Source organism: Physcomitrium patens, chromosome 21, assembly GCF_059467195.1.
Source record: "Physcomitrium patens ecotype Gransden chromosome 21, ASM5946719v1, whole genome shotgun sequence".
Taxonomy (NCBI): Eukaryota; Viridiplantae; Streptophyta; class Bryopsida; order Funariales; family Funariaceae; genus Physcomitrium; species Physcomitrium patens.
Window position 1 is genome coordinate 4,720,909 of NC_143430.1, and position 19,920 is coordinate 4,740,828.

The following is a 19,920-nucleotide window of genomic DNA, read 5'->3' on the forward strand; positions in this document are numbered from 1 at the left end:
GGAAGATTAGGATCATACAGTTGCAATATTAGAGCAGTAATGAATGTCTCCTTCAACTTATCAAAGGTATTTTGCTACTCTAGTTTTCATTCAAATGGGGCAATTTTTTCCAATAGGCTTATTAATGAGGCAGCAATGTGAGAAAATTGCCAAATAAAAGGACGACAATATCCAATAAGGCTTAAAAATAAGCAAACTGCATAAGCATCTTTGAAGGTTAGCCAATCTTCCACTGCTTTCACCTTATCTTGTTCCATACACATGCCTTTAGAAGACACTACATGCCTCAAAAAGGTGACTTTCGACTTCTAAAATTCACATTTTGATTGCTTGCAATAGAAGCAATTTTCTTATAGCGAGCACAGTACCTCTTATAGGTGTTGCTCATGCTCTTCACGGTTTTTACTATATATGAGGATATCATCAATAAAGACAACTACATACTTATCCAAAAGGTCTCGAAACAATTTGTTCATGTGATTTTTGAAAGATGTTGGAGCATTGGTGAAGCCAAATAGTAAAATCAACCATTCAAAATGTCCATAGCATGTACAAAATGTCATCTTTTTCACATCCTCTCTTGCAATAGGTATTTGCCAATAACCACTCCAAAGATCCAATTTATTAAAGATGGTCACACCTCAAAGTTGGTCAAAAAGATCATCCACACGTAAAAGTGGATATGTATTTTTAACAGTCTGTTTATTGAAACCTTGATAGTTGATGCAAAAACAAAGTCCACCATCTTTCTTAGATACAAAGAGTACAAGTGCTTCCTATGGTGATGTGCTTTTTCAAATGAATTCTTTTTCTAAGAGTTCATCCAATATCTTTTGCAGCTCTTCAAGTTATTATAGTGCTAGGCAATAAATTGGTTGACTTGTTAGTTTGGCTCCAAACAATAGTTCTATTTAAAAAAAGGTACCTTGATCAGGAAGTACGCCACTAGATAGGTTGGTTGGGAAGACATCTTGATATTCCCATATAAATTGTTCTGCCTATTCTATTCCTTCAATTATCTTTTCCACCAATGATATAAGATTTAGAACTACCATATATGCTGGTTGATCATGCTATAGTTGTTTTTTCATAAGCATTGTCTCTACTAGTAAGTCTTTGGTTGTAGATTGTCTTTCGTCTTCACCCGATGTAGAGGTACAAAGAGTCACCTTGCATGCTCCATCTTGAAAAGACATTACTATTGCTACTCAATCAACTTGCTTATTTTTCATTTTTAGCTATAGCAAACCAAGGATAATATTATACCTTAGCTTTGTCACCTTAAATTTTTTTCTTAAGATGTAGGTGTTCGTAAATCTCAAGGTTTTTTCTTCACAGGTCTCATTCAATATGTTCTCTTGGTCATCTACAAGGTATATACTTCCTTTCTTAATTTCTCTAGATTTAATTCTAAGTCAATTGTTGATTTCAGTTAAAAAGTAATATTTTATAGAGTAGCAATCTACAAGCACTCAAGATGGTTGTCCTCTTATTAGTCCCGTTAGGTACATCAATTGTCTCTCTCTTTTTTTTTAGTTTTTTGAGGCTATGCCATTTGTCTTTGAGAGACAATGGCTACCACTAGTATTGGCTCCCAACGCCTTTACTAGACAGCCCCATTTTCTTGCTTTGACTCATTATTGACTTGGTGAGTTTTGAGACTATGAACTTGCCTTGTCTTATTGATACTTATACTTTGATATTTTTGACAACCTCCAATCTGATGGTCTAGCTCTCCACAATAGAAACACACTCTTTTTTGCATCAATATTTGTCGTCTTTGTGGTGTGAATGATCTTTATAAGGCATCAATCTCCATTAGCATTGGTTGTTGTATCCTAATATTATATAGGAGCATTGAACTTCGTACTATAGGTCATGCTCCACGATTTTGAAAATCTATAGCATCAACTCTCTCTGCAATCCAAATTGTCTTTTTGAATGTTTGTGGATCTCTTAGCTCCACCTGTTGTTACATTCCAAGTTTCAAACTTCATAGAAATTGATCCATCATCTTTGTCTTTGAAATATTGTCAATTTGAAGACATAGGGACTTGAATCGGGAGACAAAATCTTACACCGACCTAACTTGTGTAAGATTTGTCAGTTGATTGCATGCTATCTTCTTCGCATTGATGGATCGAAATTGATTCCTAAACTCAGTCTCAAATTCCTCCTAGTCACAAAATCCACCTTGAGCTCCATAACTTTGAATTCAATGCCTCTACTAAATGGCTGTCCCATCTCTTATATAATTGGCTGCATATATGATTCCTTCATTGGTATCTATCCCAGATAGTTGGAGGTATTGTTGCATGTTGAAGAGCCATTGACATACATCTTCTTGTCTTGAAGTTTTAGAGTATGTACTAAGCTTATTCAATTTCAACCTAGCAGATGTCAATTCTCTTGTCCTGAAGGCTTCTATTTGCCATTGCAAGGTAGCTATCTAGCATAAAAGGTATTGTATTTGAACCTCCATCTAAGATTGCTCTGTCATATCTTCTATAAGGTAATTTCTGTGCTAGACTCTACTTTCATAATTTCTTCTTATCTCATGATTAACTTTTTAAGAGTAGCTTGTGATAGCCTCAATAAAATACCCTGGATGACAACAACAACTAATCTTGGACTAAATGATGACTACTGTACCAAAAGTAAACAATTTAACACTCATCTTAATATAAATAAAACAACACTAGACTATTTTAGAAACTCAAGATCCTTTTAATCTACAACAACATAAGGCCTTATCATAAAATAGGACAAAATAAATCAGAACAAAATTGAATGAAACTAAACAAAATAGGACATAAAAGACAAAATTGAGCAAAAAGAAATAGAACAAAACAAAATAGAATAGAACAGATCTGAACAAAAAGATGCAAAATCAAACTTTACTAAGACAAAAGGTCCAAAACCATACTAAAGCACATGCCCGAAAAGGCCTTGGCTAATCCTATTTGTACCTTGTCCTACCACCTTAGACCTTCTAGAATGTTCCTAGGTAATGGGCCCCATCTAGACAATCACCTTAAATTCTTTTTCTAGAAGTTTTTAAGATAGGCCCCACCTAAATAACTGCCCAAGCTTTTTCTAGAAGATTCTATGATAGGCCCTACTTAAGTAATTGCCTTAAATCTTCTTTAGAATGTTCCATGGTAGATCATACTTAGTCCATTAACCTAACTTCAATTCTAGAAACTTCTATGGTTCTAATTATCTATATAACTATCTTATCTATATCTTCTTATAATCAATCTTCCTCCACTAATGCAGAATGTCTTCATTTTGCTCTCAATAGTATCTCCAAATTGTCTCTTGGCAATGGGTGAGGTTTTGTGCAGGTTCCTACATTGCATTGTGAATGGAATAACCTTTCTAAAGAACTTTGTATTGAAGTTGTCGTCCACTGCCAAGACGAAGGCTATTATTATTAAAATAAAATATATAAAATTAATATTTTCATATTTAGAGATATAGAAATAATTATTTTTAACTAATTTTTCAGATAGAAAAAAGTAGAACAAGAGTGAAATAAAAACAAAAATATCTATATATAGAATTATTGATATAAGAATTGTTTTCGAAGAAACCACAATTTTATTTTATTCTTGATAATCTAAATTGAAAAAGTCCAATCAAATCATCTTGCCATCAAGCTAGATAATATACTAGGTCTATCTAAGACATGTCCAAAGGATTAGTGGACAATTGACTAAATACTTTAAGTTGGCTAGCATGAGAGATTATAGTCTAATATTCTTTTAGATATTTTAATTATTTTTTAAGCTGAAGGCTCTTCCTAGATCAAGAATATATCCGAAGTCTAATTTCAAATGAAGAAGTATTATAACAAAGTTGCAACTCATAATAGCAATATCAATTGACTTAACAAAAAATATCGAATGCCTCAATGTAGTGGAAATATCTTATTAAGAATTACATCCGCAAAAAAAATTAAAGTGAAAAATATTTAAAAGTTGTTATTGAAATGCCCACATTAGTACCAAAATAAATGACTCCCAAGATTACACCCACCTTGCTTGTATCCAATGTTATTCATAGCAATGTATTTTTTTTTATCCAACTAGTCAATGTATTTGATACATAATTGGTTATTAAAGTAGACTCCAATACTATGATAACTATATTGAATATCAAAAATTATGATTGGTCCATCTAGACAATAATTTGATGCTCAAAGAAATTCTAGTGTACACTAATATGGTCAAATACAGAAACTTATGATAATAATGCAAAAAAAAACTAAAAATCTAAAACATTCACCATTTCGTTTTAGAATATTTAAGTATATATATATATATATATATATATATTCCAGCATTATGATTTTATTTCTATTTTAAGTTAGTCCTAGCAATGGATTTAAGCATATCTTAGTTTTGTAGATTGGAGTAAAATTAGAAATCGAGAGTGAAGTTTGGTCTGAAACCCAGATGCATTTTCATGTAGCTGCGTTCACACCGACGTCAGATAATATCTGGTTCTTCCGCCGAACACACTTCGACTCCTGGAAAGCTTTGCGGTGATCTGCTAGGCAATGCATTCGAAGAGGATGATCGTGCCAAAATCAATTTCTATCATGCTTCACGAAGTCTGAAACGCAGGCTTTGCACGCTGCAATCCTTTCCCTTCACGCGGGCTTCGAAAGTCATTTTATTGCGGGTATAGGAAAGAGTTTCCTGCATTTCTCGGTTGATTGAGGCGTGTAGCACAATATTTCGTTTGAGAAGCATATCACAACTCTTGGTGCTTTTCGCTGTTGAATTTGATGACGCAATGAGGCGTCTCAGACTCCCTTTGCTGCATGCGGTGCGCATATTATGCACAAATCGTTTTGTGGGAATTGCTCGTCAGCGAGCTCGCACCCAGGATGGCGTCTTTGGAGGCAGTTCGAAACATGGGTGGTGGCCTGCCACCGCGAGAAGATTTTCTACTGCCGGTAATTTTCCTTTGGGTTCCTGGAAGTGTAGTTGGAGTTCGTTTGTTGATGGGTTTATCAAGCAGCAGTAGTTGGCAGCTTCGTTTAGGAGTTGAATTGGTGGAGTAATTTTTATTGCTAAATCTTGTGCTGGCTGATGACGCCTTTGATTTCGTTAAGCGAAACGTCCCTTAGAAACTGATCGGTGGGAGGTTTGGCTGTATATTTGTGCTGATGAAAATGTATGCTCTCAGATGAGCTATCTAGGGTTTAGGGGTTAAGGATTCCAGGAAATCTGAATTAGGTCGTTGATGGGAAAGGAAATTCTGCAGTCTGAATTTTTTCTTGCAGTTAAAAATAATCTTTTGATATAAACTTCATTTGGAGGGGTTTAGATACGAGTGTAAGCATCCTTGTGAGAGGTTATGGTTGTGACGTTGCCTTTGAAGAATGCATTCAAGCCCGTTGCACGTTGAGGATTGAGCAAGGAACCGAAATGGGTGTTCCTAAATCGTCATAGAGCATGTTTTACACGATCTGTGAAACTAGAAAACCCCAGCAATGAAAAACTTTTATGAGCTGAAGATAAGTTGCCTAAAATGTCGTGAGTTTGTGATGCAGAAGGGCAGCTTCCTTTTTCACCAGATATGTTGTCAATAGTAGAGAGGGGGATGTTAGCGATAGAGCATCGTCATTCCCGACTAAATCAGGCTCTCTCCGAGGTAGGATACCTCTTTTTGATGCGTGAAAGATATCAATTCTAGGCGTAAGTTTCATACAATTGTTAGGATTGTAACGCCATAACGTTCTTTACTGGAGTTACGAGAGAGAAGTGAATTGCAGGAGGAGGTATGTTCAGTACTTTGTGTGATATTGTATCACTAACTAGCAGACCTCAATAAAGTCTGTCTGAATTGTAAAACTCTATGATTGCAAACACTACCTAGGTGTTAGCTGTGAGATGAGTATTACGTTCAGAAATACATTTGTTCACCTATCTCTTCGTAATTACAAGCTTACGTGAACTGACTAAAAAATGAGTCGTGTAAAGTCAGTCTGCAGCTTGTCCTGATGAAATTATACGGTTGAGCAAAGAGCTTAGCAAGCTGGAGGACTTAATGGCTTGTATTACTTCCTTAAAAAATACGCGCAAGGTATACTTCATTCTAAACGTCGCTTTCATGGTTAGCTTAAATCAATGCGTGATGTGTGAGGTTTTAAGGATCGTATTTACATGAACGTTATTGGACAAAACACATCTAAGGATTACAAGGCTCCCGGACTTAAAATTTGGAGTGTATCTTCACAAGTCATTATTCAGCGACCTCCTGAAGTCTCATGCAATGTGTTCATTTGGTGATTGAAACTCGCTGATTTGTATTGATTTATTGCAGGAGATAGAAGGGTTGAAAATGCTGATAGAGGAATCAGCGGAAGACGAGGACATGAAACAAGCAGCAGCAGAAGAGCTGCGCTCTGTATCCAATCTAGAAACTGAGGATCTGCAACGAATGCTATTACTAATGCTCCCAAAAGATGAAGCTGATAGTCGTGGTTGTATTCTTGAGGTCAGAGCTGGTACGTAACCTTCTTCTACTTCTTCTTGTGGTGTTTATTGTGTTTTGTTCTAGGTTGTTGGTGTGTGTGAGAGTGTTGATTGGTTGGTTTGTTTGTTTGATATAAATTTTATTAGTATTAATGTTTTTGGTTTAAGTTTTTGTTTCACGGATTCATAGCTTTTAGGTCGTTAATAGTACTGAGAACCTTAGAAGCAGCTTATAATTATGCATCAGTCTTACATTTACCTTTACCAGGTACTGGTGGAGATGAGGCGTCGTTGTTTGCTTCGGACATTTTTAGAATGTATGTTCACGTACCCTCCTCCCCCTATTATGCTCATGCTGCATATTTTTTTTGTTATAAACCAAATCCTCATTAACTACCATAGAGCTTTCTGTACTTTACTACGAACTGAAACTTGAATAAAGAAGTGGCTAGTAGATAGGTGGACACCTCTGCTAATTGCTGCTTTGCAGCTTCTAATCTATAACTTGGATAGTTTTCAATTTGCAGGTACGAGAGATACGCACAGAAAAAGTTGTGGAGTTTTGAGGTTTTAAGCATAACTCAGACTAATAGCAAAGGATACAAGGTTCGTTTCTTGTAAATCTTCACCTTCATTATGAGCATATCTGTGGGGAAGGCTTCTTTTTGGAAACTCTGAAGTTCCTAACCAGTGATCAGGAAATGTATTGAGTTGCGCTCGAATCGATGCAGGAAGCAAGTGCCTCTATTACTGGAGATGGTGTGTATGGAAAACTCAAATTTGAGAGTGGCGTGCATAGAGTCCAGGTATCCGTGGTTTTGAGAGTTTATCTATTCTTTCTTGAGTCAACCTTTGCAATTGAGATGTGAAAATACTCGTTACTGTGAAGGGACCATTGATGTCCCTCTGGCTAGCCTACTTAGTGTTCTTCACGTGTCTTAACTTACTGGGAGTTTCTAAGATCTGTTTCTGTTTCCGCCGATGTCTATTCTGTTTTCTCAACAATTTGGATCGTTGAGCAGACGAATTTTATTGATTAAGAGACGATGTATTTGTTTGAATTGCAGAGGGTTCCAGTGACAGAGAAGAGTGGGCGGGTGCACACGAGCGCAGCCTCAGTTGCTGTTCTTCCACAAGCAGACGAAGTAAGAATAATAATACGTTCAAGGCTTTAATACAACGTATCCACATTGAGGCCACTGAGATGCCAACTTTGAACCTTGCTCGTATCTTGTGCCTATGAGTTGTCTTCACACGTGTGTGTTTGTGTGTGTGACTCGCTTTTTTCATCCGTGAGTCAACACCCCTCAAAATTATGCGTAGAATTCTAACCTTCCACGTCTGAAAAAACACTCGTCTATCCTATTTTCTTCGAATCGAAAATACGTATAACAACAGGGATGTTTTGAACTCAACATATTAACAGTGTTGAGCATGTTAAAACTGTAGGTTGATGTTCAAATGAGGAATGAGGATCTTAGAATAGACACTTATCGAGCTGGTGGAGCAGGTGGTCAACATGCCAACACTACCAGCAGTGCTGTTCGTGTTACTCACTTACCCACGGGCATTGTTATTGCGATTCAGGATGAGCGTTCTCAGCATATGGTACGAAGTACTCCTTTGAAGTTGTATCAGAGTAGTCATTACTTCATATGGTTCATGATATTCGTGGAATAGATAGTTATGCTAGGATGTGGAGTATTTTGAGCTCAAGTCTTGCATTTAATAATACTTTTTAAAAGTTTACATTGTATTCCCATATACAGAATAGAGCTAAATCTCTGAAATTGCTACGCGCTAAGCTGTTTGAGAGAGAGAGGATGCAGCAGGCCATGGCACGGTCTACTCTTCGACTTGAGCAGGTAATCAATTGGGTTAAGCAATTTCCTTAAACAATCACTGCCAGCGTAACACTGCACAAACACCGCATGTTCTCTCGTGGATCATCCTAGTTTGACCCATCTGCATGCTCATGCTCTGTATGCCTAGACCCATGATGAATTCAGCTTATGTCTATATTGGGGTTATTATACTGCAGATTGGAAGCGGTGACCGATCAGAGCGTATACGTACTTACAACTTTCCTCAAGGGAGAGTTACTGACCATCGCGTAAACATTACCCAACATTCCATCGTTCAGATCATGCAAGGGGAAGGTTTGGATGGTTTCATAGATGCTTTGACCATGAAGCAAGAGATTGCGGCTCTGGCATCTCTTAAGGCTACATCGTGATTCTGCTCCTCATAATTCCCTTTTTACATTCTTTTCTCTGCATTCTTTTTTCGAATGGTGTATTAGCCATATGGATTGCTTGAGGTTGGGGATTCTATGCAATCTTAGAGATCAAACCTCTTGTGTTCAAGAAGTACACACTTACATCCCATATTGATAATCATAGCATCCTTCTAGATGGATGAATTTGTATTGAAGGCAAGTGTCCAGCTACTTTACTACAATACATCAAGAGATATCCTGATTTCACAGTCCCAATTACAATAAAGGGTTAAAATTCTTGGACAATTGCCCTTCGTTGTCGCTAGCTTATTCAAGTAGTAACGGCACAGCAGTGCACATCAAACAATTCTCTGCTGGTTTTTTAGGGAATTGGATTTGAATCGTGTAATCATAGATTTGCTGAGTCATCAACTGCAGTTGTGCCTGATTTAATCAATACCTAGTCTATTACAAGGCAAGTGAATCTATATAGCTAATGTAATTTTCTTACCTTCCATTAATTTTCAATATTTAAGTATGGTTCTGATATGGTTGTTTACTATGAGTAAGATTAGATATTTCCGAATCATAATACACAAATTTATACACTATAGACGCACAATAGTAACACAGAAACTATAGAAAGATAAAAACATGGCTTCTACTATGTGTGGAAAGGAATAGAAAGTGGAAAAATTAAAAAGGAAGAAAAATCAGTAATATTCTCTGTTTAGATCCCTGGCTAGAAACTGCCCCACCCAGCAGTGGTGTATTGTACATTGGCTCTCTCAAGCTTCCTGTTTCCATTTATGACAAAACAATTTATATCACATACTGCATTGAGTGGATGAGTGTTTTTTATTTATTTATTTTAAAATCTCATTTAAGTAGCATATCATGTTCAATATGAACCAGATGGCTTTCCAAGGAGTGCTCAAAGTACAATCAGCCTCTCTTAACAACTGGGCTGGATTGGCCCTCATCCAACCAAATCTTGTACTGAATGACTCACCCCAAACCTCCTCAGAACATGGATCCAATGTTATTAATATAAAGAAAAAGTTCCTCAAGATGTCCAGAGAATGCAATCAATCATTCATGGACTTCAAAATGATGAAGAGGACCAACTCAGGTACACTAAAGAGTGGAACATCCCATGTACAGTTAGTGCCAAATAGTGACATTGTGATTGAATTCTAGAGGGATGGTAAACTAAGACTCTTATGTCACATTTTCTTATGTGAACAATAATCAGCATCTACCTGTTGGTTGAGAGTCATTGGGTGGTGTCTGAATATGAGATCTACCACATTTAAATAATACTTCCATCTGTGCATGATTATTGGATGCATATATTCTAGTTGTTAAGTTGCACCAAATTGGTTTTTACTTGAAAATGAAATTAAAACAATACAAATGCTTGTTTCTACTAAAATTGTGTTTTATTAAAAGTTACTTATTTTATGTTGAGTGAAAAATCCAGAAATTTAATTTTAACATCTGTATCAAGACTCAAAATTTGATAATTTTAATTGTATGACCTCAGTTAACAACTTCAATATGATAGAATTTGTTTCATTTTGCACTTTGAAATCTTTATGAAAATATAACAAGTTATACACACATTCATATGTATGTTCACACATGCATACATTGCTCTCATGGGAATACAAAAGTCTTAAAATTTCCTAAATAAAAACATTTAAATAAATAATTAAAGATAGAACTTTAACACACTTTATATACATTTTTAAAAATCAAGTATATTAATTTCTTATATTTATGTTATATAACCATCAAAACGAATTATATTCATATATATATATATATATATATATGAAGGAGATAATACTAAAAAATTATTTAATATCAATTTTAGTTCAATTTATTTTAAAATATTAATATTTTATTTATGAAATGAAAAGAGCTTGTAAAACATACTTTTAAAATATTTAGAAAAATTATGATTATTAAAATAATAAATATAGAAATATCATGATTTTACAAGATAATTAGTGTTAGAAGCACTTTATAATTGGAAGTCCATTATGAAAGGCTGTGGTTCAGAAGCTTTATCAAGGTCCCCCATTTGGTGAAGAAAATATCTCTTTTCAAAGCCTTAGGGTATAGTACAAAGTCAAAAGGATCTATAATATAGATTAAATCATTCTTTAAATGCAATTCCAAAATTTTTATGCCCATATTTTTAGAGAAAATATTATATGTACCCCTGAAATATGTTGAAATATCAAGAATACCCCTATATTCTTGATAATAACAAATGTACTGCCCAATTCTGTAAGCATATCAAATCTACTCTTCAACCTGATAATCTATCACAACTATTATTTTTTAAGTGCAACTGGGGCCCAACCTCTTTGCCGCAGAGAATTCGGCGGGCCCTCTTCCACTTTTTTTGGCCAAGGAACTGCTGGGCAGCAGTGACCATGCCAAGCTTTCTTGCAAAAATCTGATGAATGTACGCACGCGAGATCATTGCTGCAGAGGACCAAATTGACATCCTAAAAGTGGGACAAATGCATACCCGAAGTGAGTCAAGGCATGGTCACGTCAAATGAGGAGCCGAAGCTGATTTGTGGGACTCTTCGGGAGATTCAATGCATGTGCTTGTTTGGAGACCAAGTTTGATTACAACAGGTCCATGCAGATTTCATTGACAGCCAGCGATGATGTTGGCAACGTGAGGCAGTCGGGCCCTTTGAAATGCTGATGATCATGTTTTTGTAGACTGATGGACAGCTCGCTTGTTCCTCTACTGCTACAAACGTATATGGCAAAGGCTTATTGGAGCAGTGTGATGAAGTTGAATGGAGATGAGATGGAAATTCAAATTGTTCTTTTCCACCTCTGCATTGCTACGAGAGAGGTTGTTGAAGTGAAGCGTCTCCCCCACCCTTGACAACAAAAGAGAAGGAATAACCATCGGGTTGCAGGTGATCAACACCTTGAGCTGAAGTTTACAAATCCCTAATTTCAACTATCCAACTGAGCGTTTTGCTCTGAGCGTGATCGCTGGGCTTTTGGATCCGATTATACGGGTGAGAAGCAGGATCTGGTTCACGTACAATGTAATTTATTGCTGTGTGCCTGTAGGTACATGCAGTTTTGAAACTTGAGTGTAGATAAACGATTGATATTACTCCTTTTTAATGTATGAACCATAAAATAGCTAGATGAGCAAGTTTGTGTTCTGCAGGCCTTGTGCATTGTGTATACTTATCGCTAGTTTAAGATGGACGACTTAGAAAAAAGAAAATTAAAAATTAAAAAAAATCTTTCTAATGTGTTCGACGAACGACCTGTTTCGAGCTGCTTATTGAAAATCTCAATTATTTTCCGAAACCTCCAGATTTCACTTCATAGTTTCAATTCCTCAGCACTAGCAGTTTCATCCGTCACTTAGATAGCAAGAAACACAATGGCTCTGATGTATGCGAAAGGGTGCTACGCTTTCTCAGAATTCCACTGAACAACAAAAAATGCGTGCAAATTGTCAATTCGTAGATCCGTCGAAGATTCCCACTTGCATCCGGCGGGAATTTATTGTGTAATTAAACAATGCAAAACATTCTCTGAATCCATCACTTATCATCAACAACCTCTTGTGGTGAAAATACACACCACCAACCACCTCTAACCTCACATGCTTCAGAAAACACACCCTAGTTTCAGACCTACTCTTTACATCTAAATTCACATCGAGCTTCAAACACTTGAGATGTATCTCTTGAGATGATTAAATGTAGCCGGCTCTCTCCATAATATTTACTGTAGACTACAGTAATTACCATAGCTATAGTATTTAGAGTCTAGTGGAGAAGTACTGCTTATCCTCTCCTCTTTTCTCTTCTTGTATACGAGATACAACCAGATTAATAGAGATTGGTGTGTGTGAAGCTCTCTCTCCTTAGAAACCCTTTTGTACGTATGACTTATTACTACTCTTGTGTGTGTGTATGACTTACTATTACTCTTGTGTCTTTCTAAATATTCTCAACACATTATCAGCATGATTCTCTTCTACACACTATGACAATTTTTTGCTCTAGTCTTTGACTCTTCAAACCTGTTGCTACCCTTGCTCAGTGTCTGCTTCATGATCTTGTTCTTCTTGTTGGTTCCTCACACATTAGCTGCTTGCTTAGAGCACTTATTCCACTCCCTACCTTGCTTGCTCTGAATACTTGATCCAGCCCAACTCCACCCTCTGTTTTCTCCTTGGTGTACCCCACTCCTGTCGTCGAATAGATGTCGAACTGTCGCCGAACTATCATCGAACCCGCCGCTGCCACCTTATTGCTGTTGATGTTGCCGCCCATTGCCGTTGTCATTGCTGTCCATCGTCGTCCGTCGCCGCCGTTGCCGTTGCCTGCTATTGACATCTTATTGCTATTTTGCTGCCTTAATCTACAACTCTCTCCTTAAAAATATATATATATATATATATATATATATATTTTTTTTGTTTTTTCAAGTTCAAGTTTATCATTTTATTTGACTTTATATTTTAAGGTACGTTTTACTCAACTTTTCTACTTGATCTTGTATTTTCTTTATAGATTTATTTATAATGAGTGCTTCAACATCTTCAACTGCTTCTACTATGGTTCCAACTATTACCAGTGCATCCCAACATTTTCAAGCTCTTTTATTTCCACCATTGATTGTGGATGGAAACAATTATCTATTATGGGCAAAAATGGCAAAAGCAAATTTATTTGCAAAACAACTCTCAGATGCTATTATGTTTGAAGAATCTCCTACAACAAGTATTTCTATATCTCTTGCTATTCGTTGGAAAGCACTTCTTCTCCTTCGTTGTCATCTTGTACCTGCATTAAAACATCAATATTTGGAAATGGAAGACCCTGCAGAACTTTGGAAGAATCTTAAATCTAGGTTTGATCATCAAAAGACCATTTTTCTTCTACGTGCACGTCATAATTGGACACATTTACGTGTCTTGGATTTTTCAAATTTAAATGCTTTCAATAGTGAAATGTATAGTATTGTCTCACAATTATGATTATGTGGACAAAGCATTTTTGAAGAAGAAATGATTGAGAAAACTCTCTCTACATTTCTTCCTGCATTTGCTGTGCTTGCACAACAATACAAGAACATGAAATTTCAGAGTCATTCTGATCTCATGTCCTATTTACTTCTTGCGGAAAAGCAAAATGAGCTACTCTTATGCAATGTGGAAGCTTGTCCTATTGAAACTACAATTCCAGAATCTCATGCACTTAATATTTCAAAGTCTAAGAAGAAATTATATAAATATGGGAAACATGCTCATAAGTATCAGGGGTAGTCATAGTCAAGACCATTTCTACCCATGTAGAAAGAATAAACGTTCTACTATTAATTATAGTAGAAAACAAAAATCAGAGATGCATTCTTGCCATAAGTGTGGAATGATTGGACATTTAGCACATGCATGCCGTACTTTAGAATATTTTATTAAAATGTTCCAAGAAAATAAGAAATTATGAGCTGAGGCTCGTGAAGTTCATACTATGGATGCGTCCATAGATTCAATTCGTGTTGATGACTTAGAGGCTTATATGAATGATAGAACCTCTAATTATGAATCAAATGATGCATTCATTGATTCTGCAACAACACATACTATCTTGCAAGATAGACAATTTTTTAATGAAAAATCTTTAACTTGGCAAACTAAAAATATGATGAACATGGCTAAAGCAAATGCATTTTGTTTTCAAGAGGACACAGGGATGGTAAAATTACCTGTGGATTCCATCATAAAATGTAAACATGCGATGTTTGCACCCTCAGCACCTCGGAGTCTGATCAGCTATCGAGATGTGCATATTAATGGTTATCACCTCTTGATCACCACTTTAAATAGAAAAGAGGTTTTGGTTCTTGTGAAGAACCATAAAGTTGTTGAAAAAGCTTTTGCTACAGAAAATGGGGTATACCGAATTGTGATTCGGCCTCCCATTATATTTAATTTTGCATCATCTATCTCAGAGAGTCATTTTTTTCTCTGGCATGGACGATTGGGACATCCACGATTCACATTATTTAGAAAGATCATTCCATGTATAACTGGGCATAATTCAAAGCTTACAGATGTAGACTGTATGGAATTATGTTGTGCATGCGTACAAGGTAAAATGATTACTTGGCCTTCAATTTGGAAACTTCCACAAGAATTACCACCAATGCTTGAAAGATTGCATGGTGATATTTGTGATCCTATTAATCCAATATCAGGACCATTTCGTTATTTTTTGGTCCTTATTAATGTATCAAATAAACAATCTCATATTTTATTATTATCAATTCGAAACATGGTGTTTGCCAATCTTATATCTATGCTTATTCACTTTCGGACACATTTTCTTGATTATCTTATAAAAACATTGCATATAGATAATGCAAAAGAATTTACATCAAAATCTTTTGAAGACTATTGTATTGCAACAGGAATCAAGTTGACATATTGTATTCCATATGAACATGTTCAAAATGGACTTGCAGAGTCATTTATAAAGTGTATACAACTCATTACCCGGCCACTCCTCCTTTACGCAAATCTACCTGCATCTATGTGGAGTTATGCAGTTTTAAATGTTGCAGTATTAATATGCCTCTGCCCTTCTTCTCTTGAAATTGTTTCACCACATGAGCTCATTTTAGGTCATGTTCCAAATGTATCTCACTTATGAGTATTTGGTTGCCGTGCTTAGACTCTAGTACCAGAACCTCAACGGCATACCATTGGAGCTCATCGACAAGAAGGCATATATATTGGTTTTGATTCACCAAGCATTATTCGTATTGTTGATCCATCAACTGGCACATTATTACGTACACGTTTGCAAAATTACCATTTTGAAGAAAATATATTTCCATCTCTTCAAGGAGCAATATCTAATCAACAAAGAAATAAAGTACTTATATTTGAAGCACCAAAAATATTTACAATGAATCCCGATCCTAGAACATCTTTGGCAGAAACTGAAGTTGCTAAGATTTTACATTTAAAATGGATTACGGATGAAACACTTGTGGCTTCAATGATGTACCTAGAATTACAAGAGTTCCTATTAATGAGGCTCAGAATGCACCTACTCAGATTGCAGTGCCATTGACTACAATACCTCAAGTTATGACAACAACAACTAAAAGAACTCGTGGACCAAATAAGCAACCACGTAAGAAGAAAGCTATAAAATTATCTAATCTTGGTATTATTTCTCAAGAAATTACCACTCATCTTGCAGGACTACCAATTCATGATGATATATCCATGCATAATGTACCTTCAATTCCTATGAAAAAGAAACTTGGAATTGGAAGGAATAAGAACAAGTTGAGTAAAGAATTATCTATTCTATAATGTGCTACAGATGATATTTGGGACAGACCATCTGTTACGGTAGATGAATCATTTGCATATATGATTATAGAAGCCCTTTCTTGCAAGGAAAACGATCCTGAACCTCAAACCATCAAAGAGGCGATGCATTGCTCAGATTGGTCAAAATGAAAAACTGCTATTGAGGAGGAGTATGCCTCTTTGCGTAAGAGAAAAGTCTTTGGTCCAATTGTAGACACTCTTATATCTTGCCTTGTGGGATATAAAATAGTATTAATATGCAAGCCAGATGCTCAAGGCCAAATAACACGCAATAAAGCTCGTCTTGTTGCTCAAGGATTTACTCAAGGATTTGGCATTGATTATGAATCCACATATTCTCCAGTCATGGATTCAATTACATTTTGATATATTATTGGAATGACAGTTCATGCCACCCTTGAGATGCATTTGATGGATGTAGTTATTGCATATCTATATGGTTCTCTTAATGCAAATATTTATATGAAAGTTCCACCTGGCTTAGAAATATGAACTCCAAATCAACCCACTCTAGAAAAATATCGTGGTATTAAATTATGTAAGGCCTTGTATGGTTTAAAACAATCTGGATGAATGTAGTATCAACGTCTTCGAGATTATTTAATTACAAATAATTTTATAAGTGATCCACTAATCCCTTGTTTATTTATCAAACGAGATAAAAATGGTTTTGTGATCATCGTTGTATATGTTGATGATCTTAACCTAGTGGGCACTACATCTGCATGTATTACAGCTACAAACCTACTTATACGTGAATTTGAGATGAAAATACTAAGAAAAATAACTTTCTACATTGGTCTTCAGATTATGCATCTTACAGATGGTAGCATTTTTTTCTACCAACTAACGTATATTAGACGAATCTTGCAAAGATTTAATATGATTGATGCTTATCCATTGTCCACACATATGGTTGGACGTGGTCGTGATGGTCATGATCTATACCATCCATGCAAGGACGAGGAGGAAATATTGGGAGACCAATATCCATACCTTGCAGCAGTTGGAGCACTTTTGTATTTAGCTACATCTACAAGACCAAATATTGCATTTGCAGTTAGTGTTCTTGCAAGACATAGTGCACGTCCAACACTACGACATTGGAATGGCATCAAATATTTATTATGTTATTTAAAAGGTACTAAAGACTTGGGATTATACTACACAAAATCCGTAGATCCAAAATTGATTGGATATTGTGATGCAGGATATAGATCTGATATTGCAATAGCTAAATCTCAAACAGGATATGTATTTTTAAGACATGGAGCTGCAATATCATGGAAATTAGTGAAACAAATAATAACTGCAACTTTATCCAACCATGCAGAAATTATTACCTTACATGAAGCATCTCGAGAATATATTTGGTTGCGATCAATTGATAAATTCATTCAAACAATATGTGGATTTTCATATGATGATTTTCCAACTATCTTGTATGAAGATAATAGTGCTTGTATTATACAGATGCAAGTTGGTTTCATTAAAGGCGATAGGACAAAGCATATTGATCCAAAGTATTTTAGTTATACTCATGACTTAATTACTGATCAAGCACTTATAATTAAGAAAATTGAATCTAGAAATAACCTTGCTGATCTCTTCACCAAAGTTCTCCCATTAAGCAATCATCGTCGATTTATTTATGGCATTAGTATGCGGCGACTTGCTTTTCTTGAATAAGAAAGTTAATGAGCTCTTTAAATAATTAAAGAAAATGATGTTGTACTCTTTTTCCTTCATCTATGGTTTTGTCCTTAAATAAAATAAGGTTTTTCTAGATAAGGTTTTAATGAGGCAACAATTCTTGATCTTGGAAGATCACAGAAAAGTATAGATCATAATTCTATAAAAAATTTATATTATGTAAATATTATGATGAGCGAGGAGGAGTGTTGAGATCATTAAATGTAGCCAGCGCTCTCCATAATATTTACTGTAGACTACAGTAATTACTGTAGCTACAGTATTTAGAGTCTAGTGGAGAAGTACTATTTATTCTCTCCTCTTTTCTCTTCTAGTATACGAGACACAACCAGATTAATAGACATTGGTGTGTGTGAAGCTCTTTCTCCTTAGAAACCCTCTTGTGTGTATGACTTATTACTATTCTTGTGTGTGTGTATGACTTACTATTATTCTTGTGTCTTTCTAAACATTCTCAACAGTATCAAACACTTTTCTAGAGATCAAAGGTTGCTATCTGTTCATGTGTAATCGCATAACAATGAAGTCGTCATAGAGCAAGGGCCCAAGCCAAACATGCCTTACTTTTTACTCACCCAAAATAGTCCACCCAACATGTTACACTAAAGGGTTTGCATTCGTCCCATTCATAGGATGTCGATTCGGTCCTCTACACCAATGATCTTGCGTGAATCCATTCATCAGATTTTGGAAAGAAAGCTTGACATGGCCAATGCTCAGTAGTTTCCTCTGCCAAAAAAAGTGGACGATGGCTCACCAAATTCTCTACGGCATGGAAGTTGGGCCAGTTGCACTTAAAAAATAAATATTTGTGATAGCTTATCAGATTGAAAGGGCAGATTTGATATTCTCACAAAATTGAAGGGTACATTTGCTATTATCAAGAATTTAGGGGTATTCTTGATATTTCAACATATTTAAGGGATACATATGATATTTTTCCATATTTTTATTTAAAAGAATTTGAAAAGTATAAAAAACTTATTTCTTATACTTTTAATGTATTTTTTAAAAAAAATTAACACAAAAGTTTAAAATAATTAAAAACCCTCTTCTTTAGATGGACCCAACAAAAATTGTGGAAAACAATAACATTTATGCCATGTAGATAAAAAATGTATTCTACCTCATTTTTTCTTCTAAACATTTAGACTTATTTCTCTAACTATGAAGGCAACTCAAGGAGGATCAATTCAAGTAGACTTCTTGATTATTGCAAAAGTCTATGTTATAATGGTAAGAGTGTAAAATTTATAAAATTTAGCATATTTTTTGTTAATGTTATATATGTATATAATAAATTAAAATAAAGATAATTAATAAATTTTGTAATACCAAGTTTGTATCAAAATCAAGGAATGAATAAAAAAACACAAAAAAGTTTGGATAACATGTTTGGATAACAAACATATTATAATATACAATAGATAAAAATTGAAGTTTTTTTTAATAAAAAATAGAAATAATTACATCTTACTAAGGAGATTTATTTCTTTTAAAAGTTAAATTGGTGATTTTATGATAGACGTTGATATGATATGCTGTTGTATCATTTTCAAGTAATCTATTATATAAAACCAATAGCTTGTGGATTATATTATGGTTTTGAAAAAAATATTGTTCAACTAATAAATTCTAAAACGTAAAATGATTGTCTTCAATATTATCTTAACAAAAATATGTTCTGTGAATCAACATCCCTAGCTTCGATTCATTAGGATACAAATTTAATATCTGTTAATTTTCATTTTTTAATTAGTATGACCTTAATCTTTTAAGTTGTAGCACAGTATCACAGAATTAATATTTGATTCATCTTGTGTTAAATTCACATTTCTGAATTAATGTTTTGCAGATATATATATATATATATATCTCTCTCTCTCTCTCTCTCTCTCTATGCATATACATATACACCTTGTTTGTAATTTTGTAGATAATTGGCTGATGGTGGTACCACAACTAGTAAACTCATAGAACTGAGTAGCAGCTTATGGAAAGCAGTGAAATATCACGATGGTGTGTTCCTACTGTATTTTATAACTCTATATGCAGTGTTCAATATGTTAAGTTACTCAAAC

At 35.0% G+C, this 19,920-nt stretch overlaps 1 protein-coding gene across 2 annotated transcripts; it reads left to right on the top strand.

The window, feature by feature from the left end:
* Positions 1-4,536: 4,536 nt before the first annotated feature.
* On the top strand, positions 4,537-9,015 carry LOC112273974 (peptide chain release factor 1, mitochondrial). Of its 2 annotated transcripts, XM_024503087.3 has the most exons (11): positions 4,537-4,966; positions 5,567-5,667; positions 6,001-6,099; positions 6,340-6,523; positions 6,760-6,808; positions 7,019-7,097; positions 7,223-7,297; positions 7,559-7,636; positions 7,941-8,099; positions 8,261-8,356; positions 8,533-9,015. In XM_024503087.3, exons 1-11 carry the CDS (start codon positions 4,804-4,806, stop codon positions 8,725-8,727), a joined length of 1,278 nt encoding a protein of 425 aa, XP_024358855.1. In that variant the 5' UTR covers positions 4,537-4,803; the 3' UTR covers positions 8,728-9,015. The 2 variants fall into 2 exon arrangements, with proteins under 2 accessions (XP_024358855.1, XP_024358856.1); XM_024503088.3 differs by lacking the exon at positions 4,537-4,966 and having other exon boundaries at positions 5,569-5,667; positions 5,997-6,099.
* Positions 9,016-19,920: the final 10,905 nt, after the last annotated feature.

Coding starts and splice junctions, on each gene's coding strand:
- LOC112273974 (XM_024503087.3), top strand. CDS start 4,804: ATGAGGCGTCTCAGACTCCCTTTGCTGCATGCGGTGCGCATATTATGC. Junction 4,967..5,566: donor GAGAAGATTTTCTACTGCCG/GTAATTTTCCTT, acceptor TTTGTGATGCAG/AAGGGCAGCTTCCTTTTTCA. Junction 8,357..8,532: donor CTACTCTTCGACTTGAGCAG/GTAATCAATTGG, acceptor ATTATACTGCAG/ATTGGAAGCGGTGACCGATC.